This window comes from Lissotriton vulgaris, chromosome 2_1, assembly GCF_964263255.1.
Source record: "Lissotriton vulgaris chromosome 2_1, aLisVul1.2, whole genome shotgun sequence".
In the NCBI taxonomy this organism is placed as follows: Eukaryota; Metazoa; Chordata; class Amphibia; order Caudata; family Salamandridae; genus Lissotriton; species Lissotriton vulgaris.
In genome coordinates, this window is record NC_141687.1 from 655,561,705 (window position 1) to 655,579,221 (window position 17,517).

Here is a 17,517-nt window from a genome sequence, read left to right on the forward strand (position 1 = left end):
AGCGATTTAATGAGAAAAACCTTTGCCCGCAAATCCATGTATATGTTGGATACTATGCCTCATCGAAAGTGGGAGAGGTTTTGCTGCCTTCGCTAAGGCATGCTTCTCAGCATATGGCGCACTAGTGGGTTGCGTCCCAGCATGCAGGATATCCCGCCCTTAAAGGGTGTGACATCACATTCTGCATGTTGGAAAAAAGCAGCGATAGGAGGAGAAGAAGCAGCTCCAGCCAGGGGCTCAGTGGTTGGTCTGGAAGCAGAAGTGATCGTTGAGGGGGTTCAGATGAGACTGACGCAAAGCAAAGAAGCCCTCATGATCCCCGCTCAGCCACAGGAGTGATTTCTAGTTCTTCCGAAGGTCGGACAGAATTGCCTTTTTCATTTTATCTTGTAATCTTCCCAAAGCTTGCAGAGAATTTAACAAAAAATGCGAAGTTATGACTTGGAGGACTGCTCACAACTTCTAACAACTTTACACATCGCAACTTCTCATGAACGAGATCTATTGGTTGAAGCGAGTTAGAGTGAACATGGAAAGTGTACAGTGAAAATAAATACGTTGGTATACAGTTTAATTTGTACTAAATCTAGTTAAATATAAATCTCTCTCAAAAACGCCTGTAGTTTGGAATGTGTGCTGACATTCATCTAATAAATAATGAACTACAGCAGCATGAGAAACAAATATTTGCCAAACAGGTATCCTCATTGGCAAAGATGAAACAGTTTAGTAAAAAGAGCTGTAACGCTAGATATCACTGTCAATGTTTATACACTATTTGCATTTCTGCTCTGTGGCCTGCTTTTCACATGCTTATTGGATGTGGCCCTTAGTATTTTTCTACTCTTATAGGGAATGGATTTCACAACTAGAATGGAATAAAGGACTTAGTGACAGGTTATTTTTATACTGCTACCAGAGATTTACATGTATATAATATTAATCCATCCAAAAATAAAGATTTGGAAAAATATAGGTTAATGTGATTCAGAGAAAACATTATTGAATGTTCAGTTCAGATCACACAGCTTTATTCGATCTTTGTAAACAGACCATAAAAGCATAACAGTACATATAACATTTCCGCACCAATAAATATAGTTAAAATAAGCATTAAACAAATTTGCTGGGAACCAAATAAATCCTTAACAACATTTAAAACAATGTAATAAGTAGAACTACACCATTCATGTATGCAGTGACTATAATGGAATAGTAAAGAAATACTGTGATGGTCACTGCTGCAGTACATAAGAGTGCCATATGAGTACCTGTCATCTGCTTTGTGTATCCACCGCTGGTTCGTGTCGTCTGGTTTCCTTTCTACTAAAACCACCTCCATTCCCGCAGACACGTCTGGATTCGCCAGTCCGAGAGCGAGGTCTGGAAACCTGCAGCTGGTGATCTGGTCGTCTTGGAACTGGAACTGCTGACGGTGAATCTTCTGCACTTTCGCTGGCTTTGGTTTACTTCTAGGATAATTATAGGTGCACCTTTTAATAGCGCAATAAAGCATGAAATATCTACACAGATTTATGTACACTTTATCAGAAAATGGTGTGTCTAATTATTTTTATAGTAACCCACAGCACGAGTGATATGTACTGCAGGTGCATGGCATTGAGGTGGCTTCAGGGTGCTCAAACAACAGAATATATTCCAAATTTATGAAACAACTCATTTATACTTTTATCGAACCTCAAATGGTTGTGAACTGAAAGCTCCTGTCATTAAAAGATCTGATGCATGAAATGTTTTATATATACTTCTACGAGCCTTAGTACAGTATACACAGTTTTAAAGGTACTTAATACAATGGGTTCTCAGGGGCCGAGCGCAGCCCCCTGTTATCCCTGTCGTGCCTTCGAGGGAGGGATACTTACCTAACTGGCCACACACACGTGCACTTGGGCCCATTTATTATCAGGCCCACATCACTCGTGACACCTGTGGGGGATGGGTGGGGGGGGGGGGGTGTGGCTAGCACTCAAGGGAGTTGCTCATAAACTTGTGCCTGTTGAGACACTAGAACATGTCCAGCAGGACTCTAAATTCCTCCAAGACTTTATTAAAAAACAAAGTCCAACCTGTGGGAAGGAATGAAAACAACTACAAGACAGTCTCTCAACCTTGGGAGGCCCTCTGCAGGACAGTGGAGTACAAGTGCAGCTGGGAGCACTAGAACACTTAGGAAGCCATCCATAGCCTAACCAGAACACCTCTGGACACAAACGCTGTGCTGATAAAATCTGGATTCCTCTGCTTCATGTTAGTTGTGTGACAGTCCACCTATGCGAAGGGGATCAGTCCGGCATGCTCTCGCTGTGATGCAATTGGTGTTAATAGTTCAAACTTGGGGCCTAAGGAGTGTCAGTGAAATATGCTGTGGAGCTTTCTCCTGTGGGTGTCTTGGTGGTTTCTAGGTGTTCGGCTCCAGTTGGGTGTTGAATACTCCTTCGGTGGTTATGGTGATGCCCATGACACTGATGGATGTGTTTTCTGCATGGATAACCTGGACGACAGGTAGTGATGACTCACCTGGAGTGAGGATGACTAGGGGGACTTGGCAGCCACGTAGCTCAGTGTCTTTGCTGTTGCTGTTCTTCTTCCGTGGCATATGAGATCGCGAGCAGAGATGCCACCTGTCTCAAAGAGCCGATGCTCTGGAACTAATGGTGACACTGGGATGCGTAGGGGGGAGATGTTGTTTGTGCTTGCTGGTGGCTTACAAATGATTCTCTTATTGAGCTGTCTCCAGGGATGTCGCTCCACCTCTGTGGCTAGTTTGTGTCTGTAGGTGCACTCTTGTAGTGGTGCAAGTCCTCGTTCTTATCCCCGTGTTGATGCCTCCAGTGCACCTGTGGTTGTCTGGTTCTTCAGGGTGACAGGATTGTCACTCTTTTCCTTCATGATGTGGCATTGTGCCAAATTCTCTTCTTCATATGGTAGTGGTAGCAGCTTGCCACATGGGGATGTGTGGCTCTCCTCCTGCCTGTAATGGGCCGATGTGTGGCACAGTCTTAAGGCACTGTTGGGGGCACTCCATGAATAGACTTTTGCCGACTGCTGGGGAGTGCTAGTGTAGTTGAGGTGTGTAGATGTTCTCTTTCTGCATTCGGACCATGCTAGAACTTTACGTCCGCCTTTTCTCTGGAGAGCACTCAAGATGTGCATCATCTCTTTTGTGGGCACCTGCTGGGCAACCAGGCACTTACTGCAGCTGGATCTGTCTCTTTAAGGAACCCTCTGCTGATTCCCTGTATGCCTGTGTCTACTCTTACTCTGGTGGTGCAGAGTCAGGCTCAGAGAACGTCTATGCGTCTCTGGGCCTGGCCGTCTCTATTGCTCCTTTGCCAGTGTGGTGCTAGACTCCAGAGTCTTTTCCTTTTGTGATGGGTGTTGGTGCCCCATGTGTTACTTGGCAGAGCTACACTATAGCGCTTGGTGCAGTACACAAAGGGCTCCCTCTGGGGACAACAGGCCTGGCGCAGCCTCCCACTTGGCTCAGCATGCATTGTTCTCAGGATCTGGCAGGTCTCTCTCAGTTGTTTTTTTTATTAGTCCTTATGTAGAGTGCAATGCAGCACAATTCCTTCACCCTGTGGATGTTGCTGTGAGGGACAGCAGCACTCCTGCTACTTACGATTCTCATAGGATGGTAAGGCGTGGCACTCACACCGAGGCTATCATAGTGAGGGAACAGCAGGTTCTTTGTGATGCCAGGCGGCATAACCTTCTCAAAAGTGTAGCTCCATCAGGCCGGGTGCCGTACCGCAAGTGAATGCCAGGTGGTGCTACAACAACTTCATGCGGCTGCAGCAGTTTTGCTGATGCTGCTGGCCTCATGGACTCCGGAGATGCAGTGCTTTAGATGGAAAAAAATAAGTGCAGGTACTCACCAAAAGGAGCGGTGGACTGGGGGGAGGAGTGTTGGACGGGACAAGGGGAGGAGCCATAGGTGGGGCTAGGTTTTCAACCTTTCCAAACTTTATATGCACGAAATCTAAGTGCAAAGTAAAAAAATTGGAAGAATCTGTCCTATGGTTATGGCCCTAATAATAATAAGGGTATATTCAAAACCGACTCGGAATTTTGCCATCAAAGCTTTGCATGCTGGAATTTTTAGAACGCCTTACTTATAATGAGAAAGGAAAACTACGAGTCCCAGCATGCAAAAGCATTACCAGCTAAAATCCAGAACTGTCTGAAAGTCTAAAGCATTCCATGGAACTGCCTGTCGCATTTGGGTTAAACATGGTTTCCCATACGAAACAAGCGGTTTAAATGCACCAAACCAAAAAAAATTGTGTTGCCTTTAAAGTGTTTTTTTGTTTGATGGTAATCGTAAAATTGTCGGCAAGTGCAGGGATTTAAATTGAAGTAAAAATGCTTAATTTAAATTGTTAATGAACTAACATTTACAGTCATTTAAAACGATGGCACGATTAAAAGCTGTACTGCCCTGAAGAATGTACTCCATGCCCTTGTCCATTAGTTTTATGGTAGACTCTCAACTCCGACTGTGCAGGATCAAAGGGTAAACAAAAAACCTTGCCGCCCCACACTGCTGGAAGAGTTGCAGAGAAGCAGGACAATATTGTGGTTTCCAGGTGACAAGAGCTGCTGTTCTGGCGCTCCTGTGCGATCTCAGCTCAGGATTGTAGAATCAGATCGAGTCGTGTGAAAAGTGCCGCCAAGGCACGAGAAAATGAGGAGCACCACCTGTGTCTAGGCAAGGCCCCATGAGTACCGGTACTCTCCTTGTCCTAGGAGAAGTTCCGGTACTCAAGGGGCGAACATTAAAAAGTGCCGGTACTCTGTACCGGTGGGTACCGGCCCATTTAAAGCACTAAGGTGCAGCGGTTTGCTCACTGCAGCAGCGGCCTCTCTTACTCCTGCAGGCCGGGCCCTGTTCCTTGTCAGCCAGGTTGCTGTGGGAGATCTCTGCTGGCAAACAGATGACAGCCAGGGGCGCGTGGTGCTCTTAGCACCTGGACTGAATGTTCCTCTCGTGTTTGGCTTCCATTCTTGGCAAGAGAGGTGAAGAGCTGTTCGGTACATACGGTTAGTTGTGTGGGGGGCGGGGTATGTGTGGTTCTTAGTGCTTTTCCAGGAGCTCCTGCGGCACACTGGCCACAATCTGCCTCATTGGGAGGGCACTCCTCTCACTTCTTGACAGATGGCAGCATGCAACTGTTTGCTAGTGATTCCCAAGTGGGGGCTTGTCTTAGGCCCTAGCATTCCTTGATGGGCCAGGGGTGTCTGTCACTGCCTTTTCATTGCTAGTGTTGCTTGTAGAGCCCACGCGGTCACTCCCCAGACTGCCATAAGTACTCATTGCACCATGCAGGGCGCAATAGGCAAGTGAGGTGGGGGAGCTAGGAGTTATGAGGCCTTCTGGCGGGGCCGGCAGGGGCTTCATGAGGGGGCTGGTAGGTGGACCTCGCTGGGTTATGGCATGTGTGGCTTCAGCTGGGTGTGGACAGGGGAGGAGGCGCAGGGATCACCCTCCTCTTTCCCTCCGGTGACAGTAGGTCGCAGTTTGGTGCATTCTGGGAACTCCAAAGGGTCGGTGCTTTCTGTGAGGTGGGTCACTTGTCTTGTTATGCTGAGCCAGGATTGCCTCGTACATTAGGGATGGGCAGTGTTTTCTACATCGCACGACTGGCAGGACCACTGCCACACTTCCGAACTACTGCCTGAGCAGGGTTCATCTGGTAGCTCTGCTGGCTGCAGCATACGCTCTCCCACCTTGTGGGCCCTTGAGGTGTCTCTTGCTGGGATTTCTCCCTCCCTGCCGGCAGACAGCAGCTCTAACTGGAGGTGTGGGTAGCAGACAAACAGCAGGTGTAGCGAGATGTATGAGGCGACCCGTCTGCCCACTTTCCTCCTTCCTCACGAGGAACGGGTTCCCGCTGTGCTAGGGGCCATGGAGCCCACGTCTTCAAGCAGACAGCAGCGATGATGCTGACCGAAATGTACCCCTCAATCACAGAGACCTGCAACGTGGCACGGCAGGGGGTCGGAACCCTTTGTTGTCATTGTAAAGTCATGGGCCCTATGCCCACATGCTCAGCGAATCAAGACATAGACACAGTGGTGATACTTAATTAACTAGCCACAAAAAGGTTCACTGGGGCCCTTTTATTAGCAGGCCCACATCACTCGTGACGTCTGAAAAAATGAGGAAAGAATATAAAGAGGATTGTAGAAAAGCTAAAAAAGCTCACACGGAAGAAATCTGGGTGGACCTTCTAAGAACAAGTAAACTTCCAAATAGTGGAGAATTTTGGAACATAATAAATAAACTCTCAAAAGTAGCTGGTGAACAAGCCAATATAGGAATAAGTGAAACAACTTGGGCCGCTTATATTAACAATCTGTACAACATCCAGAGCTATCCAATCAACATAGAAACAATCAAAAATCTAAAAGATCTAGAACAAAAAGATACAGCTCCCGGACAATGGAAGAACGTCCAGCAGGAAAGCGCTGCCCAAGAGGAACAAGCACCGTTGACAACGATTAAACACCTAACCGCACTAATAAGGAAAATGAAAGCGGAAGGAGCAGCTGGCCCAAATGGAATGCCGAACGCCTTATTCAAATATGACACCGACTTCTGGGCAAAATACTTGACTCCACTATTTAATTACATTCACAAAGAAAAAAAGATCCCACCGTCCTGGCAAGGAAACATCTTCCACCCAATTCATAAAAGTGGATGTAGAATGGAACCCGGGAATTACAGATTAATAGCCTTAATCGATGTGGAGGCAAAGCTTTTCTCATCCTGTATATTGTCCCTACTTCAACTTTGGATAAAAGACAATAACATAATACCTAAATTCCAAACCGGTTTCAGGGAAGGCATGGGCTGCTTAACCAACTTGTCAGCACTGTCGTTACTAATAGAAGGAGCAGGGAAAAGAAAGACTGGACTAATAGCCTGCTACATAGACCTGAAAGCCGCCTTCGACCGAGTCCCCAGAAAATGCCTATGGAAAAAACTGGACCTTTGGGGTCTACCGCCGGCATTAATGGAAACAATAATGGCACTATATAGTGGAACATGGGCAAAAATAAAACTGGGAGACGGAAGAAGAATATCTGGAGAATTAAATATAACTAATAGCCTCAAACAGGGCTGCGTGCTCTCCCCAAGCCTTTTGAATATATATCTGGCCGACCTAAAAGACCATCTACAGAATACAAACGGACATCCGCCAAAATTAGCCAACGAAAGTATTCAGTTTCTCCAATATGCCGACGACATAGTAGTCTTAAGTCAAACGCCAATAGGCCTACAAAGAATAATATCAGAATTAACAGATTACTTTGAGAGAGAAGGCCTACAACTAAACATCAAAAAAACAAAAGTGGTGAGACTAGCGGGCAATAGTAGAAGATCTTTTAAATGGTACACAAAAGGCAGACAAATCGAGAAAACAACTGCTTATAAATATCTGGGAGTTACAATAAGTAAAAACATGTCACTTTCAGACCAAAAAAGAATCATCACCGCTAAAGCACAATCACTGAGCTTTGCGTACAAAGTTCTCCAAGATAAACTGCAATGTCCATCATATGACCACCTGTTAAAGGTAATGGCAGCCCAAGTCTTACCATCACTCTCATACGGACTGGAAATATGGCATGGAAAAGAAGCAGCCATTTTAAATATTCTCCAGACAAAAATATACAAATCAGTGTTCCATCTATACAAAGGATCAGCCCCGGCCCAAATAAGACTAGAATTTGGTTTGCAAAATCAAATATACCAACGGAAAGCTGCTCTAGTAAAATGGTGCTAGAAACTAAGATCAGCGTAAATGGGCTCTTTAAACATCTTATGTTGGCAAGAAATTAAAAAACAATATTACCGACATGAAGCCAACTCATGGGGCAATGACCTGCGAGCATCACTAGAAACCCTCAAAATAGAGGAGATCTGGAAGAAACCACTGGAAGAATCATCCTTCAAAAAGATTTGCAAACTAAATGCAAAAGCCTTATCTTTGGTAGAAGATAAAAAGACCTTGGCCAAGCGACGCCATGCATGGACCGTTTTAAATTCATACAGACATTTAAAACCTCAAGCCTACCTCATAGCGCACTTCCGGCTATCTTTAAAAACAAAATTCATGGCCCTCAGAATGGGAGACCACTGCTCCAAAGACTTGATTCCATCATGGAAAGGCACACATCAGGGACGAAGTTGTAGGTTATGTGACTACCACAATGAGACCTTGTGTCACCTCCTGTGCACATGTGAATCTTCCATAGAAAAAAGGAAGAACTTATTGAAACCTATTTTTAATAAGCTACAGATTCGTACCTGCAGGCAAGCTGTGACCAACTGGATGGGAGCAGGCTCAAACATTCTAATATGCCGCGGGGTAAAATTCATGAACTTTGTAGAGAATTTGCTCCAAAAAATAGAAACAGACCACAGATAAGGCCTGGGAGGAAGTATTTAATTAATGAATGCTAAAACAAATTTTAACCACATGAACTTTTAACCTGTTGTTATTTTAATAGAATTTTTGTACATGAATGCTTTATGGTTGTGATAAACCAATTAAAGTAAATTTTTGACTGACTGACTGACACTCGTGACGTCTGTGGTGGATGGGTGTGGGATGTGTGTGTGGCCAGCCCTCAAGGGAGTGGCTGCTAAACTATAGTTCAATATATCTCTTTCCATCAATATGACTGACATAAGATTTAAAATCTTGTATTGTCAGAATAGTGATCTCTTATCTCAGAAGATGTTATCAGTACGATGAAACGAAAATAACTTTACAGTGTTAAAATATGTTGCTATTGCTCTTTATGTATTTGCATTATTCCTAATGTAAACTTCGATTTTCTTTTCTTAATGTATTCACCAAAATGCACCTGACTGTTGAAAAGAGCACTTTATTCCGAATAATGGTGCATAATTTGTTTTGCAAATCAAAAGTAGAGGAATTCCTTCAAAGACAGCATTTGCAAAGATTATTCTGAATCTAGTGAGAGGCTGAAAATGTATTTAACATGTAAAACGAGCATTGCTGAGTAACAAGGAAGAAAAAATGTAAATTCAGCAGAAATGTCACAGAGCACAAACAGCATACAATCACAGTAGTAGGTGTACATTAAAAAAATAACGTTTCATCAGAATACTTGAAGATTTGCCAAAGCCAGCTATTTCTTGTTGTCTTTGGGTGGTGTAAAAGAATGCAATGTTTGTAAGGAAACTTGATTGAAGCTCTGTTTTCTACAAAGATGACCAAGAAGGGTCACTAGTACAGAGTATAATTCAAAGACATCAGTGGTAAAACTGGACCTGTTCCAAAGGTGTAGTACTTTCCTATGCAGGCTTCTAGAGTTACCAGCGAGTGCTGGGGTGTGGTTGGCTTGACATAGACTAAAATACATGTGCGGTGCCTCTGCCTTACTCCTAGGTTCTTCCACGTTTAATACTCGTTACATAAGAAAGATATGTTTGAGGTGGTGTGAGCAGTTAAGAAATCCCACACATTTGTGCAGGCAATTAGCTCAAGAAGTAGTTTACTTGTAAAGGGTTTAATAAATCCCCTCACAGGATTTGTAGGAGGATTACCTACCTACAGGAGTAAACTTTTAAAGCAGAATGTGTGCAAAGCGTAAACATTTTTACTGCAGACTGCCAGGCAGTGTCAATGGTTCAGAGTCAGAATGAGCAAGATGCTTAGATGAGGGGATCATTCTCTTTTTAACAGTTTAAGTACCAATGAAATATTTTTAACCTATTTATGTAAATATTTTTACATTGCGTGGGATTTTGTAAGATTTATGGGGCCTTATTGCTGAAGGCCTTGCGTCAGTTTTGCGCTGCCGGTGCGTCACTTTTTGTGACGCACCAGGGGCCTTATTTATGAAGGCCGTGCGTCAGTTTTGCGCTGCCGGTGCGTCACTTTTTGTGACGCACCAGCAGTGTAAAAAATGTGCCTTGTTGCGCCATATTTAAAAAGTGACACATCTAGGTAGATGCGTCACTTTTTAAACCCCTGCGCTACATTATACCTGCGTCAGGTATAATGTATGCAGAGGGGGTGTTCCCCCGCAAAAAGCCTCGTAATAGTGACGCAGTGAAATCTATGAGATTTCACTGCGTCACTTTTAGGACGCTGTTGCGTCAAAATCTTGCGCCTGCCTCACACCAGGCATAAGACTGACGCAAGCCCTTTCACATGGGGCTTTCCCCATGTGAAAGGACGCATTGCTGGAGTTGCGTCACTTTTGTGACACACTCCAGCAATGCGTCACTTTTGCGCTTACAGATACGTCAGAAATACTGACGTATCTGTAACTCCTTGCGACATGATGCGTCATACATTAAATATGACGCATCAGGAATGTCGCAAGGAGTGCGCACTGAGAAGTGACGCATCACTGCTTTCACGCAGCGATGCGTCATTTCTCATAAATGAGGCCCCAGCAGTGTGAAAAATGTGCCTTGTTGCGCCATATTTAAAAAGTGACACATCTAGGTAGATGCGTCACTTTTTAAACCCCTGCGCTACATTATACCTGCGTCAGGCATAATGTATGCAGAGGGGGTGTTCCCCCGCAAAAAGCCTCGTAATAGTGACGCAGTGAAATCTATGAGATTTCACTGCGTCACTTTTAGGATGCTGTTGCGTCAAAATCTTGCGCCTGCCTCACACCAGGCGTAAGACTGACGCAAGCCCTTTCACATGGGGCTTTCCCCATGTGAAAGGACGCATTGCTGGAGTTGCGTCACTTTTGTGACACACTCCAGCAATGCGTCACTTTTGCGCTTACAGATACGTCAGAAATACTGACGTATCTGTAACTCCTTGCGACATGATGCGTCATACATTAAATATGACGCATCAGGAATGTCGCAAGGAGTGCGCACTGAGAAGTGACGCATCGCTGCTTTCACGCAGCGATGCGTCATTTCTCATAAATGAGGCCCCAGGTTTTAAATGACTAATAAACCACTTATTCAAGATCAAGTAGCAATGAGTCTGATTGAAGATATTCTAACGCTATGCTGATCAGTGCAGCCTATGCGCGTCATAGCAAACTTGATATTTCACGCCCAGATGAAGTATACAGATATGTCTATAACTAAACATTTGTTTTGAAATTAATATTAGTGGTCCAACTTCGATGAGGAACAGGACCGTGATATTTTTTCATTTCAGAGCTTGTGCAGTGCTGACCAGGAAGCTATGAAAACTGACTTAAAAACAGTAGGGCAGAATTACAAGCCCCTTGCGTCACTTTTGCGTCATTTTTAACATGGGACAATGTATGCAAAATGGGCGCAAGGGGCTTGTAAATCTTCCCCAGTGTCCTTAGAGAACATGTGGGCCTTTGCTGTTTTTGTCACAAAACCTTATTGTTCTGATGTTTGTATGCTCTAAGAGGCCTAATAAAGACATTAATATTGAGGTTAAAATCAGTTTGATTCATAAATGAAGCCCGTCAAAGGAAGGGCACTGGTCAAGTATTATTCCGAACAGGGTGGCATCCGTCCCTTCTCAAATGGAAATCTACCCAGACAGCTTGTGTAGTGGCAGCGGAACTTTGGGGCCTATTCACAAATGCATTTTGGAGTACACACAGTAGTACTCCTTCAGTGTTCTTTTCATACACGTACATGGCATTGTGAATTGCTTTAAAAACATCTGCAATTGGAATAAAATGGGACTATTCAGGAAATATTCATATACAATTAGCAAATATATCAATTTTTGCTATTTTACTAATAGGGATTTGCAGATTTCAGGGCCAATTCACAAAGGCTTGTAAGAATATGTAAATGAGTACTCTCGAACTACCGCTGCTTGCACTTATAATGTCTTTAGTAAAAGTCCCCTTCTTTCTTTTGACCATTCTGTGACAAAAGGGCAAGCAGAGGACTTGTTTTTCCCTCATGGCAATTCCGTTTGTGGTGGCATGCTATATCAGTCTCTTCTCACAGATAAATTCTTAAAACCTACTTCCAAGTGGCTAGCAACTCTGAAGGAGGGGGTGTTGCCAATAAGTGCCTACGGAAAGAAAAGCAAGTGATACACAGGACCTTTAATTCAAATGGCCACACCGCCACAGCAAAGTTTGGAAACTAAAGTAAGCTTGGAGTAACAAATATACAAGCATGTAATTTAAGACGTGGAACAAGTTCTGAACTTGAACAAATAGCTGAAAACAGAGGAATTTGTAGAAAAAGTAGCCAATGCCTTTGACGCGAACATCCTTTACATCTACATTGTCAACAGAGGTAAGTCTCCTTTTCACTTTCTAGCATCAGTCATTATTTATTACACCCGACCCCAATTGTGCCATTCTTAGAACTCAAACCTGTAATTGTTATATAGTTCTGCATTGGTAAAAAACTGTCCATTCTTTTCTGCAACAAAACTTCCATCCACATCAAAAGATTCAGAGTTTAGCATCCAGGGATATTTTGGATTTGCTGGCTGGGCATCCATTCTATCATGTGACCTTGCATGTGAATCCCTGAAAGAGAACAGCATTCTGTAAATGCCCAACACATGTTCCTGGTGCGCACTAGCCAATGCATGACGTTCAAGATGCAAATAATTTACAAATAGATGTCACTGATTAACAAACATGAAACACACCTTTTGGGGGGGGGGTAAAGTCAGGGTGAGACCAACCTTAAAAAACATTCGTTAAAATGTATCCCCAGTGAAAATATTTTCTCAGCACACAACACATTGTATCTAGAGCCTCACTGTCATTCTCTTCTTCTTGTTATGTGTAAATCGAGCATTCAGTCCTGAATGACCTTCGAGCATGCATGCACAAAGTCCAGAGTGGTAGGGAATTTTGCAGAGGAAAGATCTAGCACATGCAGCACTTAGGGGCATTTTTACAACAATGTGGTGGAGCGTGGCGTTAGCCTCCTTGACTTAACACCGCGCTCTCCCACTTCAGAAACGTGGGGATGCACCATATTTATGACAATGTGGTGCAGCCCTGCGCTTTCCCCTGGTCTAGCGTTGAACTTAGCAGCCCAGCGCCAATGCAGGCACCCTTGCACTATAATGCAAGGGTGCCTGCATTGAGGGGACGATTGTTTATGAGCAGGAAGGCAGAGAAGCATTCTGAGCATGCACATACTTTTTCATTATAGTGAAAAAAAGTCTGAATGTGGAAGATTTCTTTCAGTAAAATAAAAAATCAATGCATTTGATGAGAAGCTTTCTCCTCCTGTGCTGGTGTCCATTGTAAATGTTCTCTGTCTGAGTCCTCCAGGTCTCACATGGTGTTCCCGGACACTAAGCACAACTGGATGACCGTCACTGTTACTTGGCAACCCTGTGGCAGAAAGCCCATTAGGTCAAGGGTTTCCACAGTGACAACAGATTTCATAGGTATTGGGGCCAATGAGGGTCTAGAGGGTTTTGTCTAACCAGTGGTCGCAGTGGGGGAAAAAAAGTAGGGGAACTGTGGGCGGAGAATCAGAGGGTGGGAATAACCTGAGGATTGGATCAGTGGGCCGACTTAGAGGTGTGGCCAGGATGCGCAAAACATCCCAGTCTTTAGTATTTGTGTGGCATTTCACTGACCAGTTACAGCTTAGTATGTTATGTAATTCAACCAATGGATACACATGATTATTTACCAATTAATATGAGCTATTGACATTAGAAACATATTCCACTTTGTGAATTTATTTTAATCACAGAATGTCCCAAACTGCTTAAAAGTGGAAGCACAAGCCATTTGTTTCCGAGCCATGGAGTTTCTGTTGTCAGCAATATACACAGAGATAATCAATTTTACGTGTGTAAATGACTGTATAGGAAATGTTACATAAGACAAAGGACTTCAAGTTGTAGGAATCACATGATAACCATACTAGTAAACAGTATAGTTTAATAGTGATTGGCCTGGAGAAACACAAACTCAGAATTTAAAACTTAATACCATGATTGGGGGTTCTCTTTAAAAATCATTATTGATTTGTATAACACTTTTTGCAACTTTAGGATAAGCAAAGGATTAGGGAAAAAAACATAACGCTCTAGTTTATACCTTGCAGTTTGCATGCAGCTCTTAGATGAAAGTTAGTAGCTCACTGATCTTTGTTAGGATTTTAACTTATAAAGTGCTTTTAAAACCCTAATATACTCCGCCCCCACTGAAAGTCAGCACCTGTTGCGGTCACACCAGTCGCACCACCCTAGAGCCAGCTCTTCTAAGGGGTCCTGTGACCTCAATGACAGAGTCACTGTTGCTCTAGGGCAGAGGTCTTCAAACTTTTGGATGCCGAGACCCCCCCTGCTAACATTTTGAGGCGTAAGGACCCCCTCCTGACAAAAATTTTTAAACCTGTAGGCAGGGCTACTCGAATTATGAGGCAAGTGAGGACCAAATTACGCGACAGGCTTGACTAAATTGTGTGGGAAGAAAATGTAAGTGATGTTATGTGATGCCGCGTATTTTGGGATAGCATTGCTTCATTATTTTGACATTTTTTACACACAGTAACACTGAGGAAAGATTTAACCCCATCAGTACCCGTTTATAACCAAAATACAGCAATTAACATCAGAAAGATTTCTAGTCAACCTTTGAGAAGGGCCTTCCACTCCGCAGGAATACGTGGTGCCACATTAGAAGCTCACCTGGCCCTGGCCTGGTGGTTTTGTGCAGAGTTAAGAGGTTTACCCATGCAGCTTTCCTCTCACCCCCTCCCTTCCATCCCTCTCTCCTCTCCTAACCCCGGATCCTTCTCTCACTTTGCAGGCCATTTTCTTTCACCACTTTTTACAACATCTGAACTCTCCCCATTCAACCTCTCAGTTTAACAATGCACCTCATCTCTCTATAGCACCTTTCTGACAAACATTTCATTTTTTTATTGCGCTAATCATAGTTTACTCACACTCAGTTCTGTGATCTGCATGGTACATGTTCTTTGTAGCAGGCACATTAACCCTCTGCTCACTGTGTGGGTGACAAGAGTGCCCATGTGAGTGCACGGTGAGTGATGCAACAGTGCGAGAGTAGGGTAAGAGAAGTGACTGCAGGGTGAGTGAGGTGGCGTATGAATTTGGGTGTGGATGCAAGTTCAGAATGGGACGAACAAATGTATGATTACTGATGGGCTTGTTGCTTATTGAGCAGTGAGGCGGTCAGGTGAGTGAGTGTCACATGAGTGCAGGACGAGTAGTGAACTCGTCTGACTGCAGGGTGAGGTATAGGGTGAACAGCGCAAGTGCATTGTGAGTGCAGAGTGATCACTGTGAGTGCAGGGTGAGCAGGTGAATGGTGTGAGTGCATGGTGATCAGTGTGAGTGTATTGTGATTACTGTGAGTGCAGGGTGAATGGTGTGAGTGCATGGTGATCAGTGAGAGTGCACGGTGAGCGTGAAAGTGAAGGGCGAGAATGAGGAGCGAGTTGTCTGAATGCAGGGTGCATTTCCATACACTTGAAGTAACTCAGCATGTTCTTGTCGGCAGCGTAGGGTTTAAGATCTAAGTTAAAATACTGCGGCATTAATAGGGGATCGAGGGTGGAGGAAATAAATAATGTGCTGATCCTGCAACAAACTTACAGTCCTATGGTTAGGGTTGCCAGCAGATTATTTTGATGGCCCAGTCGGTACAAAAATAAGCAGACACCTAAAGTTGTATTTTAAGCACTTATCTGTGCATACTTCGAACAACAAATATAAATGGAAAGCACTTTTAATTGTGTTCTAGGGCAGCCTCAATGATCCCTGACTGACAAGGAGAAAAAAGACAGAAAAGTCAAATAACTAATGCATAGATACTTTTGTATTTAAAAGTCTATTTAGTGTCAAGAGGAGATCTTTGCAGGCTCTTTAACCAAAACAGGCAGGCATTTTTCTTTTGGCAAACCCTACTTTATTTTCCTTTTCATTAAATACATGTTCACACTACAGCAGTAATTGTAAAATACAAATATAAGGAACAGGCACAGTGGTGCCCAAGGGGTACTGAAACCAGGAAAAAAACTAAGCCTCTGTAATCAGTTTACAAAGGCATGTATTTATTTATTTGTCTTATAAAGCGCACTGTCACCTTGCAGGCATCCTGGCGCTGAGGCTCAAAGAGGGCGGAAGTATCAGATAGAACCGGACAGAAAGGGCAGATTACATATACTAAGGAAACAGCCAGGTTTTAACCTTTTTTCTGAACGGGAGAAGCTCCTTAAAGTGCCTAATTTCGCACGGAAGCAAATTCCAGAGCTTAGCCGCGGCTACCTCAAAAGATCTACCCCCTGACCTGGTCTTCCTAAACCTAGGCACTCTCACCAGCCTAGCCGCTGAGGAGCGAAGCAGCCTGGTTGGGGAATACCACGCAAATTTGGATTGCAGGGGTAGAGGGCCAATTCCATGTAAGGCCTTGAAGACGAGACAGAGGGCCTTGAATTGTATCCTCTGTCGCACAGGGAGCCAATGCAGCTTTGCCAAGGCCTCTTGCACGTGTGCTCTCCTAGGAAGCCCCAGAACCAGCCTAGCAGCCGCTGATTGTAGTCTTTGGAGCCTGTCCAAAAGGAAGCCAGGGGACTCCAGTAGCAAGGCATTACAGTAGTCCAACCTACTGAGGATGGTACACCTAGCCGCCTGAGATGGTAATAATGGCATGATCTTCCGCAAAGACCGCAAAATAGCAAAACAGCAGGAGGTAGTCTTATTAACGTGTGTCTCCATACTGAGCTTCTGATCAAGCATGACCCCTAGGTTGCGGACTGATTCCACTGGCCGCACTTTAGTCTCTGTCTCAGGAGGCCAAAAGTTCTCTGGAAATGGCCGGGAGATCTTATTCCCGGAGCTAATGAGCACCTCTGTCTTCCCAGTATTAAACTGGAGGGAATTGTTCTTTAGCCAGCATGACGTATCACGCAGGCAGTTGTGGAATACCTCCACCGGTGTAGAGTCCTCTCCCTCAAAGGAGAGGATCATCTGAGTGTCATCAGCGTAGTTTATTATTTTAATTTTGTAAGCTTTAATGAGTGATATCAGAGGTCTCAAGTATAAATTAAAAAGAATGGGACTAATTGCTGATCCCTGTGGCACCCCTTGTGAGACCTTAGAGAAAGCCGATTGAAAGGGAGGCAGGGACACTGCCTGCTGTCTGTACTGCAGAAATGACCGAAACCACCTCAGAGCGCTACCTCCCACCCCAGCATCACTTAAGCGGCCCAGCAGGATCCCATGGTTGACCGTGTCAAAGGCAGCAGACATATCAAGCAGGATCAAAACCGCTGCTTGTCCCCTGTCTGCACACCTTTGAAGCTCGTCCACGGCAGTGACCAGAGCTGTTTCGGTCCCATGAGCCGGCCGGAAGCCAAATTGATCTTCTCTCTAATAAGTGATGCTGTTCCAGATGTTTGGAGAGGGTTAGACTTACCCAGCGCTCCACAATTTTGGTAGGGAAAGGTAGCAGGGAGATGTAAATATGCAAATGGTCTTTAAAGACCTGTGAAAAACTCGGGCGTGTTGGAGATGACTCCAG

The 17,517-nt window shown here is 44.3% G+C and overlaps 1 protein-coding gene across 1 annotated transcript in view; it reads right to left on the minus strand.

The window, feature by feature from the left end:
* DCDC1 (doublecortin domain containing 1) overlaps positions 1–17,517 on the minus strand; it is a 1,639,395-nt gene that overhangs the window by 202,041 nt on the left and 1,419,837 nt on the right. The window contains exons 26-27 of the mRNA XM_086955816.1: positions 12,361–12,519; positions 1,272–1,472 (exon numbers count right to left, since the gene is read on the minus strand). Coding sequence (XP_086811942.1) covers positions 1,272–1,472; positions 12,361–12,519 — 360 coding nt within the window. The remainder of the gene's footprint in view (positions 1–1,271; positions 1,473–12,360; positions 12,520–17,517) is intronic.